General features: G+C 53.1%; 2 protein-coding genes across 5 annotated transcripts; one reads left to right on the top strand and one right to left on the bottom strand.

The window, feature by feature from the left end:
- Positions 1-67: 67 nt before the first annotated feature.
- Nudt17 (nudix hydrolase 17) lies at positions 68-2,030 on the top strand. The gene is given in 7 exon segments (XM_071618669.1): positions 68-130; positions 182-349; positions 605-685; positions 917-1,053; positions 1,646-1,686; positions 1,689-1,794; positions 1,903-2,030. Coding segments are annotated over 7 exon segments (708 nt in total). The 3' UTR covers positions 2,015-2,030.
- A 25-nt stretch (positions 2,031-2,055) lies between these two features.
- Pias3 (protein inhibitor of activated STAT 3) lies at positions 2,056-11,292 on the bottom strand. Of its 4 annotated transcripts, XM_071618494.1 has the most exons (15): positions 10,543-10,645; positions 8,678-8,911; positions 8,494-8,572; positions 8,251-8,335; positions 8,010-8,060; positions 7,601-7,691; positions 6,379-6,513; positions 6,126-6,231; positions 5,621-5,694; positions 5,319-5,479; positions 4,477-4,610; positions 4,230-4,398; positions 3,937-4,070; positions 3,755-3,792; positions 2,056-3,221 (listed from the first exon to the last, which is right to left on the bottom strand). In XM_071618494.1, exons 1-15 carry the CDS (start codon positions 10,564-10,566, stop codon positions 2,955-2,957), a joined length of 1,782 nt encoding a protein of 593 aa, XP_071474595.1. In that variant the 5' UTR covers positions 10,567-10,645; the 3' UTR covers positions 2,056-2,954. The 4 variants fall into 4 exon arrangements, with proteins under 4 accessions (XP_071474595.1, XP_027811963.1, XP_027811962.1 ...); XM_027956162.2 differs by lacking the exon at positions 10,543-10,645 and adding an exon at positions 11,203-11,292 and having other exon boundaries at positions 8,494-8,911; XM_027956161.2 differs by having other exon boundaries at positions 8,494-8,911.
- Positions 11,293-15,054: the final 3,762 nt, after the last annotated feature.

Here is a 15,054-nt window from a genome sequence, read left to right as displayed (position 1 = left end):
GGGTGGGGTGGGGGGCCTCTGCCGAACTCCCTTCCGGGCCCCACTGGTTCCACTTACTGAGGTGGACATGGGGACCTTGATGAGGAGGCACCAGGCCGCTGACCCACCTGCCCTGAGCCAAGAAACCCAAGTCCGGGTCCACCCTGGGCGGGGCTAAGGGAGGAAAAGACCAAAGGACTAGAGACGGGTTTTGGCCTCCGACCTGCCCTCTCAGCTCCCAGCTGCTGACGGGGGACTTGGAGAGCTGTGGGAGGACACTGGACTGCAGCTGCCCCAGGGCCAGTTGTCTTGGGTCCCGTTGGGATTATGGGAGCCGAGACAGGGCCCTGGAAGAGGCCCTTCCCTATTTAACTGAGACCTCAGCGACCCCCAAAGTCCACAGAATAGCCTCTACCTGCCTTGGACACTGGGGAACTGGTGAAGTGCGGGTAGACTGGAGTCCTCAAGCCATGACAACCCTCCCCATGTCCCTCCTGCACCACATTATCCACTTTCTCAGTTTCTAGCCAGCATTTTGTTTCATCCTAAAACTATACTTATGAAGTCTCAAATACAGGAATTTCTCACTTTGGCTGTTTTCTTCTTAGTCTGCCTACCCTCCTAGGTGAGCTGGGGTTTCCCCAAATACCATCACATCATTCTTTATCCACTTGTGATCTCCCAGGGGTCAGGGCAGCAGCTGCAGGTAGGTCTGGCAGTGGAGGAAGAAAATGGAACCTAAGACTCAAGGGAACCCAACCAACATGGTTCCAACTGAGTGTGATCAAGGATGTGGGAGGAGGGAGAAACAAGAACAACCAGTAGCATCTCTCTTGCCCCTGCCCCATGTCTCTCTCCATTCCACCTGCGGGTCTGCTGTGCTCAGAACAGGCCAAGGAGAGGCCATGGCTAAGGAAATCAACATGTCTAAACCCAGGTCCGGATCTAACCAAACCCAAGTGAGGTGAGCGCCTTTATGTGGCTGGAACCAGATACAGCAGCTGCAGTGGGTGCCACAGAGGATAGGACAGAAACACCCAGAGATCTCCCTCAGGACCTCCCATCCTCCATCCTGTAAGTAAGAGCTTCTTCCTTAGCCTCCAACATAACACCACATATACACTGAGAAATTCAGTTCCCTTCTTTTCTTTAGAATGGAATTTTGTGGTGTAGAGAAGATTTAGGGAGTGAGTTGGTTCACTGATGATTAAGAGATACAAACTCCAAGGGTTCTTACTCCAACTGGCTAGAAATGAGGACCTAAGTTTGACTCTCAACTAAGGGCACCCTCCTTGAACCTCTTGCCTTTCTGTAAAATGAGATTAATACCCAACCACCTAACATGACCTAACAAAGTTTTTTCTAGGGGCTGGGGTTGTGGCTCAGTGGCAGAGCACTTGCCTAGCTTGTGTGAGGCTCTGGGTTCGATTCTCAGCACCACATACAAATAAATGAACAAGGGGCTGCGGACATAGCTCAGTTGGTAGAGTGCTTGCCCTGCATGCACAAGGCCCTGGGTTCAATCCCCAGCACCACCAAAAAATTAAAAAATTAAAAAAACAAATAAATGAACAAAATAAAGGTACATCAACATCGAAAAAAAAAAAAAAAAGTAGTCCTTTCCAAGCCCTAAGGGACAACTCAGACAAGAGCTGTCACACTGCAGTGCAGCAGAACTAAAGGAGGATGGAGGAGCCCAACCTCTGGTCCCACGTCCACACTGCTGTGGACAACCCCAACCACAGAGGAGGACAAGGAGAGGATCAGCACTGGAACCAAGTTTGCCCTCCGGCTATGGCTGCAACATCTGCACAGGTAAAGATGAGGAACGACTTGAGGGCTCCACGGCATTGGGGCTGGAATGGTCTAGGGTTCTTATGGGCATGGAGGAGAGGAAGGGATAAATAATAACTGCTCTTGAAGTCCTCAGCGTAACACGCCACCAGGTGAAAGTGGAGCTTACATGGATGTAGGGCCATCGAAGGAAGAATGGAACATGGACCCTCTTCCCCCAACCCAGGGATATGGAAAGTGAAGTGCCCACCCCCTCCCTAGCCCACCTCCACGACACTCACAGAACATTCACAACCTTTATTATGGTGAGAACTTTGCTACAACTTTGAAAGTAAAAAGTAAAATTACAACATAGGTTCCAGGCCCTTGAGGAGCCAGAGAAAAGAGATTGGGAAGGAGGGCGCAAGGGTCCTCCCACCTGCCAGGAAAGGTGCAAAATGAGCCAGGGCGAAGCCCAGGGCCATGGGCCTCGAGAGGCACAGGTGGGCCTCGAGAGGCACAGGCCCCAGGCTGGTCAGTGTTCAGACACGCTGTGAACTTAAATATATAAATAGAGAGAGACCCAGGCAGGCGGCTGGGCCCTCCCTGTTCTCAAACCCTGGGGATCTTGACTTAAGGCCTCTCTCCTACTCAGTCATACTGGGAAGTAGGGGCAGGAAAGTCATCTTTGGAGTATTTGGGAGTTTTCTGTTTATGTACAAAAAAATCCACAACACAAAATAGAGGTTTTTTTGTCCATCTCTGAAACTGCCTGTCTGTCCTGCCGCCTGTGTGGCCAAAGGGAACGGAATGGACATGAAAAGTATGAATGGTTGGGCTTGGGGGACAGAGAGGGCATCTCACAGACAAAAAAAAAGGCCCCTTCCCCAGGAGGCTCCAACCCTTCCCCAACTGCCACCCCATCTCATTTGCCCCCCACTGCCTGGGTTAACACAGCAAGGAACGTGCCACCATCTAAAGAACATTCCCCAAACAGACCCCAATGTCCTTTAAAAGAAGCTAAATATCAACCTTTTGCTGCTGGCTTTGTTAGGCAGAGATGAGGCCAAAGTAGGTGTCCTTGAAGGTCTGTGTGGCCTTTGGCCAAAGCCCCCGAGGGATGAGAGTGGCCAGGGGCTGGGGTCCACACAGCATATTTGCTCAGTGTTGGAGGACAGTGAAGGTTCCATAATCCAAGGAGCTCAGTCCAGGGAAATGATATCTGACCGACAGCCAGTCAAAGAGGGACCTGAAGGCAGAGGTCCTCCATGTCCCTCCCTCAAGGGCGCCCCAGGAGCCACAATGCTGCTGACACGGCCAGGAGAGGGTGCTGGAGTGGAGCTGCGGTGAGAGCTCCCCAGTGTGGGGGCCAGGGGGCCCAGAAAATGGGAAGGGGTCCCCCGGTACTGGAAGAAGTGGCCCAGGGCATCCTGTTCATCTAGCGAGGTGATGACGGAAGGACCATAGTGCTGGAGGAATCAAGGGCACAGTTTAGGGTCTATCCCAACTCACCCACCTCCCATAACTCAGCTCAGAAATGTCTCATGGGGCCAGTGAGCCCCTGTGGGTTTCAAGGGCTCTTGTTTCTCCAGACGTAGGACCTCTGTGGCTCTGCCTGCTCTCCCACACCCCTCCCTTTCGCGCTGCCTGGAGACAGCCCCTCCAGCACACCAGGTTCTTGGCCTTGAGGTGTCTGAAATGTGGGCCTGGGCGGCGGCGGGGTACACCCAGTGCTTTAAGTGCACAGGATGTGTGAAGGCGAGCAGGCAGGGGCGGAAGGACACTAAAAATCCTCAAAGAACAGTGACAGGATCCAGGAAAACAGGTAGGAATCTGAGGAAGTACTAGTGGGGGCCGAGGAGGGAAATAAGCTACCTTTATCCTCCCTCCCTCACAGAGAAGACTGAGTTCCCAGGGACAATGGCAGAGATCAGGGTACCCTCAGTGCCTAGAAAGGAAGCTTCAGAGATCTCAGATCTTCATGGAGAAAGGAACCACTTACCTGACTCTCAGTCTGAAGAAAAGAAAATAAATCTAAACCTGGCAGGAAAAGAAAAATCAAAATCAACTTCCTATCTGACCCCTTCACTGCCAAAAGACAAGTTCTGTGGATGGTGGCTTCTTAGAGGAGACCCAGGAGACTTTGCAAAGGAGCAGGGTCCCATCTGTGCATCAGTGTCATACCTTGGATATCAGCCCCCAGGGGGAAGGCAGGTGGGTACTCATGTAGTGGGAGACCAGACAGGAAATCACTGCCCAAGGTGCCCATGGCAGGACTCCGTAGCACCGAGGAGGGCTGGTGACCAGGTGTGAGGACTCTGTAAGGAAAGCAGGGGCTGGGGCAGCTAGTGGACCACACCGTCCCCCAGGCCGGCTTCCCAGGTCCCCTCTACCCTCTCCACCTTTCCTGGCCTCCGGGTTTGATCAGAAAGCATTCCCGACTCTTCCATTGTCCCTTTTGCTGAAGATCCTCTTACCCTTTGCTTCCAGGTAGTGTTGGGATGGCAGCTGAGGTGACAGGACAGTGCTTCTTGGTTGGGGGCAGATCCTCCTCATCTGATGAGCTTTCTATTGTCAAGTCAATAACTTCAACCTTCTTCTTATTTTCTGAAGGATTTCCCTCTTGAACTGGGCTATATTGGAGGCCTGTAGGTGGTAAGAGGACTGTCTTAGAAAAAGGGCCATCTGAGATTTAGCTCAGCTGGGGGACAGGGGGTCACTCACCATCCAGCCCATACCCTGGCGGGGGGCAAACCTCAGATGCCTCCTTCTTGGGTTTCATTGGGCACCAGGATCCATCTTCCATGAACTGGATCTCATCACAATCCGAACAGGAATTAAGAATCTCCATGAATAAACTAGAGGAAGGGAAAGATGGGCATTTATGAGGCCGGGAGATGGCTGCACAGTACTCAGTTCTGTGACTCACCTTCCTGTGACTCAGTTTCCTCATCTGTAAAATAGGGATATCCACCCTACTAGACCTCTGAGTCACTGTTGAAATCAAAGTAAGTACATATGTAAAAGAACTTTGCAAGCTTTTGCTGTTAGGTTTTAACATAAATACAATCTGAGCACTTGTTAGGTATAATTGTAGGGGAATAAAATATTCTTTGCTTGTAAGGAAAAAAAAAAATCTAACTGGATTAGCACACCCAGACCCTCAAATGAACTTTATTGCTATGCTCAGTGGAAGGTGAGATAGTTGTTATAAGCAATATGTCATAACAATTTGGTTCAGTTATAACTGCCCTACTAACAGTATAAACTTGAGCAAGACTCGATCTCTCTAGGCCTCAATTTCCTCTATGGCAGCTACCTCACAAGGTCATTAGGAGGATTCGATGAGATAAGGCACACAAAGTGCTCAGCACTAGGCCTCATACATACATATTCCTTAATATTGTCACACTCACACACGTGCATGTCTGCATGTATGTACATTTGTGAATGTACAGCTAAAGGGGACAGAGCGAGAGCTGGAGTTCATGTGACGGGAAGTTAAGCCATTTATGTCAAGAGGGTCCTGGTGGATGCCTAGCTAAGAGGAAGAAAAATGACCCTACCCATCAATAATAAGAGATTCGTAGGGAGCCTTCTTGTCACACACAGGACATGTCCATGTTGGCTTCTTCTCATTCATCTGTAGATAAAGGGCAGCATCGAAACTCTGCAGGTGGGCGCAGGTGAGGGCACGACATGGGACAGTCAGGCGCATCTTCCCTAGCTGAGGAGAGAACTTTCTAGTCAGAGTCTTCACTCTGGTTTCATTCCAGAAAACCTCACTCTCACATCCCTAAGAACACTCATCAGAGTCCAGGGGTTTAGCCCGACCTCCCTCCCCTTTCCCTTCTCCCCTGGTACCCACCGGGCACATGAGTGACACCCGGAGACTCGTAGTAGCCACCTCACTGTCAGGGTCAGCCGTCAATTTCTCCTTGACTGAAACAAGAGTGAGGCCAGAGCCATAGGATCAGTAAGGCGGAAGGAAGCCCCGGGGTTGGTGAGGCCGATGCAGATGGCCCTGGCTAAGGCAGCTGGGTGGAGAGTCTTTGGGGATCACTGGACTGGTCACGTGGATGGTCTGAGATCTGGGTTACAAAGGCTGGGTGTGAGGGAGAGACTCCCAATTCCTGAAGTGGTTCAAACATGGCTACATCAGAGATGACCTAGAAGGGACTGAAGCTGCTTTCCAGTCCAGAGAACCCAGATCCCATCCATCCTGGGAACGGTCTGGCTTCTCACATGAAGACTGGCAGGGAGTCAGGAGAGAGTTGGAGTTTGTGTGAAAAGAGAAGGGAGTTGTCACAAGAAAGGTATTATGAAGACTGAGGTCCAAATCAGAGGGGGAAGAGGAAAAGGATGCTACTCACTCAGGGCCCGAGAATGGTCTGGGTTGCGGATGCCCTTTGCTCTCAGTTTCTGTAGAAGGGTCCCTGCAGTCAGCTGCCTCACCAGGTACACAGACAAGGAGTAATTCTACTTGGAGGAGGGAGTCAGAGGGAGAAAATCAGCTTCGGCTTCTCATACCACCACCACCACCCTCTTTTGTCCCATGAAGAACAGAGATGATTTCCCTTCATCTCCTGTAGGCCTTTCCGGGCACCCTGTTTTAGTTTTGCTCACCCGTCCAAACTCAGATGACCAATTAACCACAATGGTGTTGGGAACAGTGGCTGAGAGTCGAGCCAGTGGTGTAATGTTGATGGGCCGGCTGGGCCTCTTAGGTTCAGCCCCATTCTTGGTGGGAGGAAGGTAACCCTGAGGAAGGGAGGAGCTGGTCAGTGGAGAGGTGGCTCTGGGAAGGGGCTCTGCTATGACAACAAAAGACACCTTGTCTCAGGTTGCTGACCACCTGGGGGAGAGGTCGGCTCACTCATGACCCATTCAGTGACACACAAAACTGGGATATCACCTAAGGCTGTGTAGGGGGTTCATGCCTGGAGAGAAAGGAGAGCTTACTTACTGACCAAGGAAATTCGAACCCACTCACTAAGTCCTTTAGGAGGAAGAACAGGGATACCTCACTTCCTCTACATAGAGCTCTAGGGCTTTGACTTTTAAGTCTTCCCTGCTAGGCACCATGGTGCACACCTGTAATCCCAGCAGCTTGAGAGGCTGAGGCCGGAGGATCACGAGTTCAAAACCAGCCTCAGCAAAAGTGAGGCACTAAGCAACTCCAGTGAGACCTGCCTCTAAATAAAATACAAAATAGGCTGGGGATGGGGCTCAGTGGTTGAGTGCCCCTGGGTTCAATCTCCAGTACCCCCACCCCACACAAAAAAAGAAGTCTTCCCTGAACCTTTGGATTGAAATCTAATGTCACTTCTCTGAGTCCTAATAGAACTTTTGTTTAGCTGTATCTTTTTTTCTTTTTGGCAGTATTGGGAACTGAACCCAAGGGCATTATACCATTCTACTGAGCTACATCCCCCACACCCTTTGTCCCTTTGTGTGTGTGTGTGTGTGTGTGTGTGTGCGCGCGCGCTCGCACAAGCAATACGGGGATAGAACCCAGGGGCCCTTTACCACTGAGCTACATTCTCAGCCCTTTTTTTTGAGACAGGTCTCACTAAGTTGCTTAGAGCTTCACTAAGTTGCTGAGGCTGGCCTTGAACTTGTGATCCTCCTGCCTCAGCTGCCCAAACTGCTGGGATTACAGGCGTGTGCCACTATGTCCAGTCCTATTTTAATACTCTCTAGATTATATCAACTCTATCAATAAATTGAGTGCCTACTATGTGGCAGACACTGTACTGGGAATATCTCTCTCATAATAGATTTATAGTTGTTATTTATGAACTAAAACAGGAATGGGTTACTGTCAGGAGATGGAAAAGGCATTTACCGGAAGGGGGCACAGTTTCCCATTGACCTTGACAAAGAGGTTGGGGGGAAAATAATCCTCCTGGGGGCAGCTGGTCTCACAGAGACAGAACCTGGTGAAGAATGACAAAAGATAAAAGGTGGGAGGCAGTTACTGGAGTTGAATCTGGCAGAGAGGCAGGGAACCTCAGAAAATCAATCATGATCATCTACAGCCCTAAGCATCCAACAGTCCCAGGGCTAGAGGAAGGAGAAGTTGTGCTCCATTTGTGTACAATGTGTCAAAATGCATTCTACTGTCAAGTATAACTAATTAGAAGACAAGTGGACAGTGGCAGAGCAAGGCTACCTCCTAGGAATATCTATCAAACCCCTATTTCACTCCCACCCTACTAGGAGCCCAGCAGGGTAGAGAGGGAATATTAACTCACCTTAGCTGCACCTGTATGGTATAATCACATTTGGCCCCTGGCAGAACCTCTCTGTAAAAGGGAGAAAGATATCAGCCTCCAGATGGAGGGGTGAATGACAGAGACTAAGTTGATGTCCAGAGAATAGGGAAGAAATATACAAATGAAGGACAAGCAGGTATAGGAGGATGAATAAGGAGGAGAACAAAAAAGAAAGAAGGCAGAGTCCAAGGATAAGGGAGGAGGACTAAGAGAGAGGTACCTGGATGTAAGAATCTGCTGCACTTGCTGAGGTGTAAGGGCAAAGGTAAAGTGCGCTTCCTCAAACCGCTGGCTAGAAGTGGATGCTAAGGACACAAAGGGGCAGTTATTCCCAAGTCCATGCACAGGCAGCCACAGAAGTTGCTTCCATCCCAGATTTCTAATCCCACAGAACTGAAATCTAAGGAAGGAGTCCAGCCTACACTGGAGTCCAGGAAGACTGAGGGATCACAGAGAGCCATACCAAGGGTGGTGGGCCGGATGAGTTCCCCGTAGACTTCATAGAAGGGCAATGGTTTCATGGTGACATCAGGGTGCACGGGCTGCGGTAGAGGGGGATGCAAGTCCACCTCACGCTTGGGGCCCAGAAGGGTGCCAGGAGCCAAAAGGGCTGGGGGAATGGGAGTCAGAGGGCCAGGGGAGCCTACAGGAGAGGTGCCAGGGGGCAAAGAGAGCAGAGAGAGATCAGAGGGCCCTAGGGTCTTCCGGGGAAAGCGACGGCGGTAAAGTTCTTTGATCTTCATCTGGACACTGGGGGCACAGCTGGATTTGAGGAGGTGTAGGGCCTTGGCTAGGAGTTCGTGCTTCCGTCCACTCTTGTTCCGGCCAGCAAAGCCAAGGAGCACCTGCAGCTCAGATACCCGGAAACTCATCACCATGTGCTGTGAGAAGAAGAGAGAAGCTTGGGAATCCCACCGTGCACAAGCCTGTTAGCTAAGAGCACTGGGCTGCGGCTGCCCCGCGAGCGAGCAGTGCCTTTCCCTCCAGGGTGAATCGGAAGGGTGCTTCACAACTAGTAGATTACTGCCAAGCAGCTGTCCTGGCCACTCAGCAACACTCAGCTCAGCCTCACCACCACCACCTCTTCCCAGAGCCAGAGCGACCCTCTCCACACCCCTGGAAACTGGACGGTGGGGGCAGAGGATGGCAGACAGCCTTAGCCATTAAGGCCTCCTACTCCATCCTTGCCTCTAGCCTAGACTCCCCTTTAAGCTGCTTATGTCCTCTTCTGCTCTTTCTCAGACTTTGAGACCCATCCCAGCCTCCTGGGAAAAGGACAGAAGGCAGGAGAATGAGGGAGAAGACAGGACTCGGGGCAGGCGGCCCACAGAGGAGAAAAGGGCCAGTGGCTGGAGCACTGCGCACCCTGCTCCTCCGTCCCCAGCCACCTCAGTCCCCCCAGGTATCGTCCCCAAGCCTCTGGGGCTTTATGGCCAGGGTTTTCGGTCAGAGTTCAATGCTCATAAGTCCCCCAAGTCCTTTCTTGGCATCATTACGTAGCCACCTCCGTCATCCCTGTTCTCTGGGAGGGAAACAGAATCAAACCTAAGGGGGAAGGGTTCACGGGGATCACCAGCCCAGGTGCCCTGCGGACCACCTGTGGACGCCGCCTGCTGGCCTCCCGGGAGAACCGAGGCCCGCCCCCCACACCCCCTGCGGACAGGCGGCCGGGCGGTGGGGGCTCTCCCGCGAGGGCTGGAGCCCGGCTGGGGGGCGGCCGGAGAGCACCTGCCGGCCCGCGGCCCCGGGTCTCGGGCGGAAGCCAGCCGGGAAGCAGGGGAACCGGCGTCCCGGCGCCGAGGTGGCCGCAGACGGGGTTACCTGAAGGGTCTGCGCGGTGGTGGGCGCAGGTGCTCTCCTTAGGAGACCCGCGTCGGGGGCCCTCCGAGACTCACAGGCAGGGGCAGGCCCTGCTCGCCAGCCCGCCCCACTGGTCCCCCCACCCGAGGCTCCGTGCTGGACCCCCTCTGGGGAACGCGATGGCAAACTTTGTTCCACCCTCCTCCCCATCCCACGCCGCCGAGGGTCTACTTCTCCCCAGCTCGGCCGGTGCCTTCCCTCCTCCCGCCCTCGGCTGCCCAGGACCGGGGCTCGGGAGGTCCGGACGTCCCGCTCAGCCCCAGGCGCGAGGCTCGGTCCGGGGCGCCCCCCGGCGGCCGCCTCCCGGAGGCGCGCGCGCCCCCCCCCCCGCCTGGCCCCGCCCCCAGGCCGCCCTCCGCCCTCGCCGCGCGTCCCCGGCCCCCAGCCTGCGCGGCACCGCGGGCGGCTCCACCCAGACCACCCCTAGCCGCCGGCCGGCCTCCGCCCGCGTCCCGCCCCGCGCCGCGGCCCCCGGCGGCCCCCGGCCCCACCCTCCGCGGCCCGCAGCCCCGCCCCCGAGCCGCCGCAGCCCCGGCCTCGCCGGCCCCAGCAGCCGGTCCCCGCCGCCGTCCGCGCCCTGCGCGCCCCCCGGGGCCGCCCCCCGGGCTCGGCCGCCCGCCGGGCTCCGAGCGAGGCGCGGAGAGGGCCGTACCTTTAATTCGCCCAGCTCCGCCATCTTGAGACATCGCAGGCGCCCAGCCCGGGCCCGAGCTCAGGCCCAGGGACCGGCGCACAACTCCCCACCCGGCGCTGGCCGCAACTGCCGCCCGCTCCGCCCCGTCCGGCCCCTACACCTCCCCTTCCCAGCCCCGCCCGCCCGGCTTCGGACGAGCCCGGCGCGGCCCCTCCTTCCGCAGCGCCCCGGCCCCCGCACGTCTTCGGCCGCTGGGCACCGCCGTAGAGCGGGAGGGAGTGCCCTGCGCCACGACCGCGGGTCCTCGAGGGTACCCGAGGAGGCGGCCGAAGTGCCAGGGGAGGGCTCTGCCACGCCCGAGCTGGGGGGAATGAGCATCCGGGGAGCCACGGGCACTGGAAGGATGCAGGAAGGTCTGGGAGCCGCGGAGCGCAGAGCCGCGGGGAGGGCAGCGCGGTGGGCGCGAAGGTCCTCGCTCTCCGTCCCTAGAGTCTGACTCCAGAATCAAGGTCCTGCCAGCGCGCGAAACGGGCGACGCGGCCCACTTTGGGGAGTCGTGGGCAGTTAGAGGCTGTCTCCGTCCTTCGCCTCGCCTCCGTCCCCCCAGCACACCAGCGACGACCCGGAGCGTGCTCCAACTCGGCAGCGGAAAAGTTTGGTGCGGGGAGCGAGACTCACCAGCGCCGTTGCGGGAGCGAGGCGGGGCTCGGGAGGCCCGAGGGTGCCTGGGGTCCGGAAGGGGGCTCGGCAGCCCTCCGACGGGCTCCGCGGCTGGAGACGGACGGCCGCCGGACGCGGCGGCACCGCAGCTCCGCCCGGCCCAGCTCCCGGCTGGGGCCGCCCCCTCCAGGGTTAGCCCGCCGGGCTGCGGCCAGGGGAGGGGGCGGAGCCGCAGGAGGGAGGGGAGGCGTCGGAGCGGGGCGCGGGGCACCGAACTCCTCGTGCGGGGGCCTCCGGCGGGACGGTGTCGTGGCACCTCGGCGTTCCCACCTCCTCCGCGACCCTTCGCAGTGCTGCGCGGGTTAGGGGCGGGCCGAGACCCTGGCGTGCTAAGAGGTTCCTTCTTGGATTGAGACCTCTTTCTCCCGAGGGGAAGACCCAACCCTTAGCGCTACTGTGGACCTCCATCCACTGCCCCAAAGCCAAATGTATCCCACACCTTTGGTGCAGCGAAAATGAACATAGGAAAGATTTTCTTACAAAAGTAATCTCTCTGGCCCTCTCAGAACTGCCTACACGCCTTCCTCCAGAGCCCTGGATCCTCCAGAGACCCTAAACCCGTTATTACTCGCGATTGCAGAGTAAATCCGTTTCTATATCCGTGGAGGTAACGACCTTAGGGCAGTGTATCCATACTTCAGTCTGGAAAAACTTGCAGCATTTTATAGTTGTCTGGGGCCTAAGGAATAATGTTATTTGTTCAATAATTACTTTCAAAGGGGGTGGGGGGGGCTCTAAATACTTGAGTGTTGGTTAGGGATTATTAGGTGTGAGGATATAAATAAGTACCTTGCAAGAAAAACTCAGGTATTAGCAAAGACATGTCTATAATTGGTCTTACAAATAAAAAAGCTTTAATAAATATTAGAAATAATCCCCTCATTGAGCCTATGCTTTCAATGTGATCATTCCCATGTACTCCAACCCAAGCCCTAAGACTGAAGGTGCTAGCTTAGCAATATTCCTAACTACCTGTCAAGTGGACCCTGCCCAGCTACTTGGTGGTGTTCCTGGGGAAGAGAGCCACTCTCTCCTGACACTCAGGTCTTTCCTTCCCTGTACTGCTGCTTGACTGGTAGGCCCCTCAAGGTAAACTTTGGCTAAGTATTTGGTTCTAAATCCCAATTGTTTCCTGCAACATCTGAGCCTTCTTCAGCCCCAAGTTCATTTTTTGTTGTTCTGTTAAGTCCTCTAAACTCAAGTTACTATGGATTAGTGTTTTCTAGAATTTTCAGTAGTTGTGGGGTGGAGAGAAGGTAAGATTAAAAAAGGAATGGGGCCGGGTGAGGTCGCTCTCGCTGGTAATCCCAGCGACTCTGGAGGCTGAAGCAGGAGGATTGTGAGTTCAAAGCCTCAGTAAAAAAAAAAAAAAAAAAAAGTGAAGCGCTAAGCACTCAGTGAGACCCTGTCTCTAAATAAAATACAAAATAGGGCTGGGGATGTGACTCAGTGGTTGAGTGCTCCTGAGTTTGATCCCTGGTAACCAAAAGGGGGGGGGGGATTTTTGAGTAATGGTTATCTTCATTATTTTGATTGTATGGTAATTTTGTGGGACACACACACACACACACATATAAAACAACATGTCAAATTGTATACTTTAAATACATGGAACTTATGCATGTCAATTATGCCCCAATAAAGCTGTAAAAATTTAAAAGAAAGTTAGCCTCACCTTGATTCTTAGTGATTTCATAAAGGAAGAATCTCCTTTAAAAATAATTTGAGGTTGGAGATAGGGGTGTAGCTCAGGGGTGGTATTTGTCCTTAGCATGCATGAGGCCCTAGTTTCAATCCCTAGCCCCACACACATATACACACGTTAATCTGAGGTTATAAATTCTAGCCATCCTACAGGACAACACAAAACTGGGGACCTGAACCTCATCCTCCGTGCAAGCTCTATTAAGGACAAAAACCATTTATGTGCTGTTCATACTCTGTCCCCAGGACTGAGCATATAGGAGACGCCTTGGATATCTGTTTTATAAATTAATGGGAGGGAAACTGCCAATCAAGACCAAGTTCCAGATTAAGAGCATTCAAAAACAGTCTGCACCTCATTGTGGCCCACCAGGCTCCACCTACTCTCGCCCACACACTCCTACTGTCTGAAGCAGGGAGAAGGAGGGGAGTGGAAGGGAGAATCATAAGTCCCTACTAAAGTCTTATTAAACAGGAAGGGACATTAGGGTTATAGTTACTTTGGGGGAAGAAAAGGTTGATTTATGAAATCAAGGAAAACTTCAGGGTTTGGAGGTGGGGATAACACTTCATAGGATTGTATGGAAGGAGACTATTTCAGAAAACCAGGGACTGGGGAGGGTTCCACTCCTGTTAACAATATCACTCACCACTTCTGTAGGCCAGCCATCCTGGGATAAGCTTCCAGAAGCCCTGGAGGGAGCCAAAGACCTGGCTTCCATTACCAAAGCTGTTTCCTGACTCATACTGAGCTTAGCCAAATGAGCTCCCACTCTCTGGATCCTTCTCTCTGCAGTTTCTTCATTCTTCCCATCCAGAAACCCAATATATAATGAGGAACTTAACAGTTCTTTGATACACTTTGGGCACTCTAAGAGCAGGAAGGAAAAGAGAAGCTCTGTTCCCCTTAAATGACTCCGACTCTTTTGATGCTCCTCCTTGGGCAGCTGCACCCCTTCTCCCTACACCTCCATCAATCCCTCCTCTTTCCATTCTCCCTCTGCCTTAAAGCAATCCTATACTCATTCACATAAACTCTAAAACTGATCTGCACCTTCTCTAGGATCTGATCTACACATTTCAGATGTTTCCCCCCTCAGCCAGTCTCTGCAGCCCTTGTGTAGCCCCCCCTCCCGTTGCCACAGAAACACCTCTCCCCACTCTTCCCTCAGTCCAGTGTCTTTACTGCCAAACCACTGCTGTCTGACCCAGGGTAACCCAGCAGAGGGCGGGCTTGAGAGATGGAATGGGGAGGGATCCTGGTGTTAGCCACCAAACCAGGATTCCAAATTTTGCAAGAACTCAATCTCACCTAGCAGCCTGGCTGGAGGAGGGGAAGGAAGGAGTGGATACTGGGGGAAGTGGCTGAGAGATAGTCTTTCAATCCCAGAACAGAACCAAAAAGAAGCTGCAAAATTTGGGTATCTCTTTCTCTTTTTCTCAGGAATCAGACTTATATCCCTCTTTGTACCTGGGACAAAGAAGGGTGATCACTTGAGGCCATATGTATCAAACCTAGACACATTGTTTAATACATGATAGGAAATTTTAAATTGAACATCTTAAAAGAAAATCCAGTTCTCTTGAGCTCTCTTTAAAAAGACTGTGGATTAAGCAGGGCACAGTGGTGCAGGTCTGTAATCTCAGCTACTCAAGAGGCTAAGGCAGGAAGTGTTACAAATTCAAGGCCAATCATGGCACCTTAATGAATCTCAAAAATCAAAAAGGTCTTGCTGGGCATGGTGGCACACACCTGTAATCACAGTGTCTTGGGAGGCAGGAGGATTGCAAGTTCAAAGCTGGTCTCAGCAATTTAGCAAGGCCCCAAGAACTCAGTGAGACTCAGTTTCTAAAAGTAAAAAAAGGCAGGGTGCGGGGTGGGCTAGAGATATGGCTCAGTGGTTGAGGGCCCCTGGATTCAATCCCTAGTACAAAAACAAAAAAGGCCTGGGGTATAGCTCTGTGGTAGAGTACCCCTGGTTAAATAGTTCACTTACACACACACACACACACATCAAAACAAACTACTATAAACTATTACATAAATAGTGAACACATGCCAATACAAATTTATCTAAACCCATGATATATGCAACACCAAAAGTG

Source organism: Marmota flaviventris, chromosome 10 (genome assembly GCF_047511675.1).
Source record: "Marmota flaviventris isolate mMarFla1 chromosome 10, mMarFla1.hap1, whole genome shotgun sequence".
Lineage (NCBI taxonomy): Eukaryota > Metazoa > Chordata > Mammalia > Rodentia > Sciuridae > Marmota > Marmota flaviventris.
This window is presented reverse-complemented; position numbering and strand designations above follow the sequence as displayed.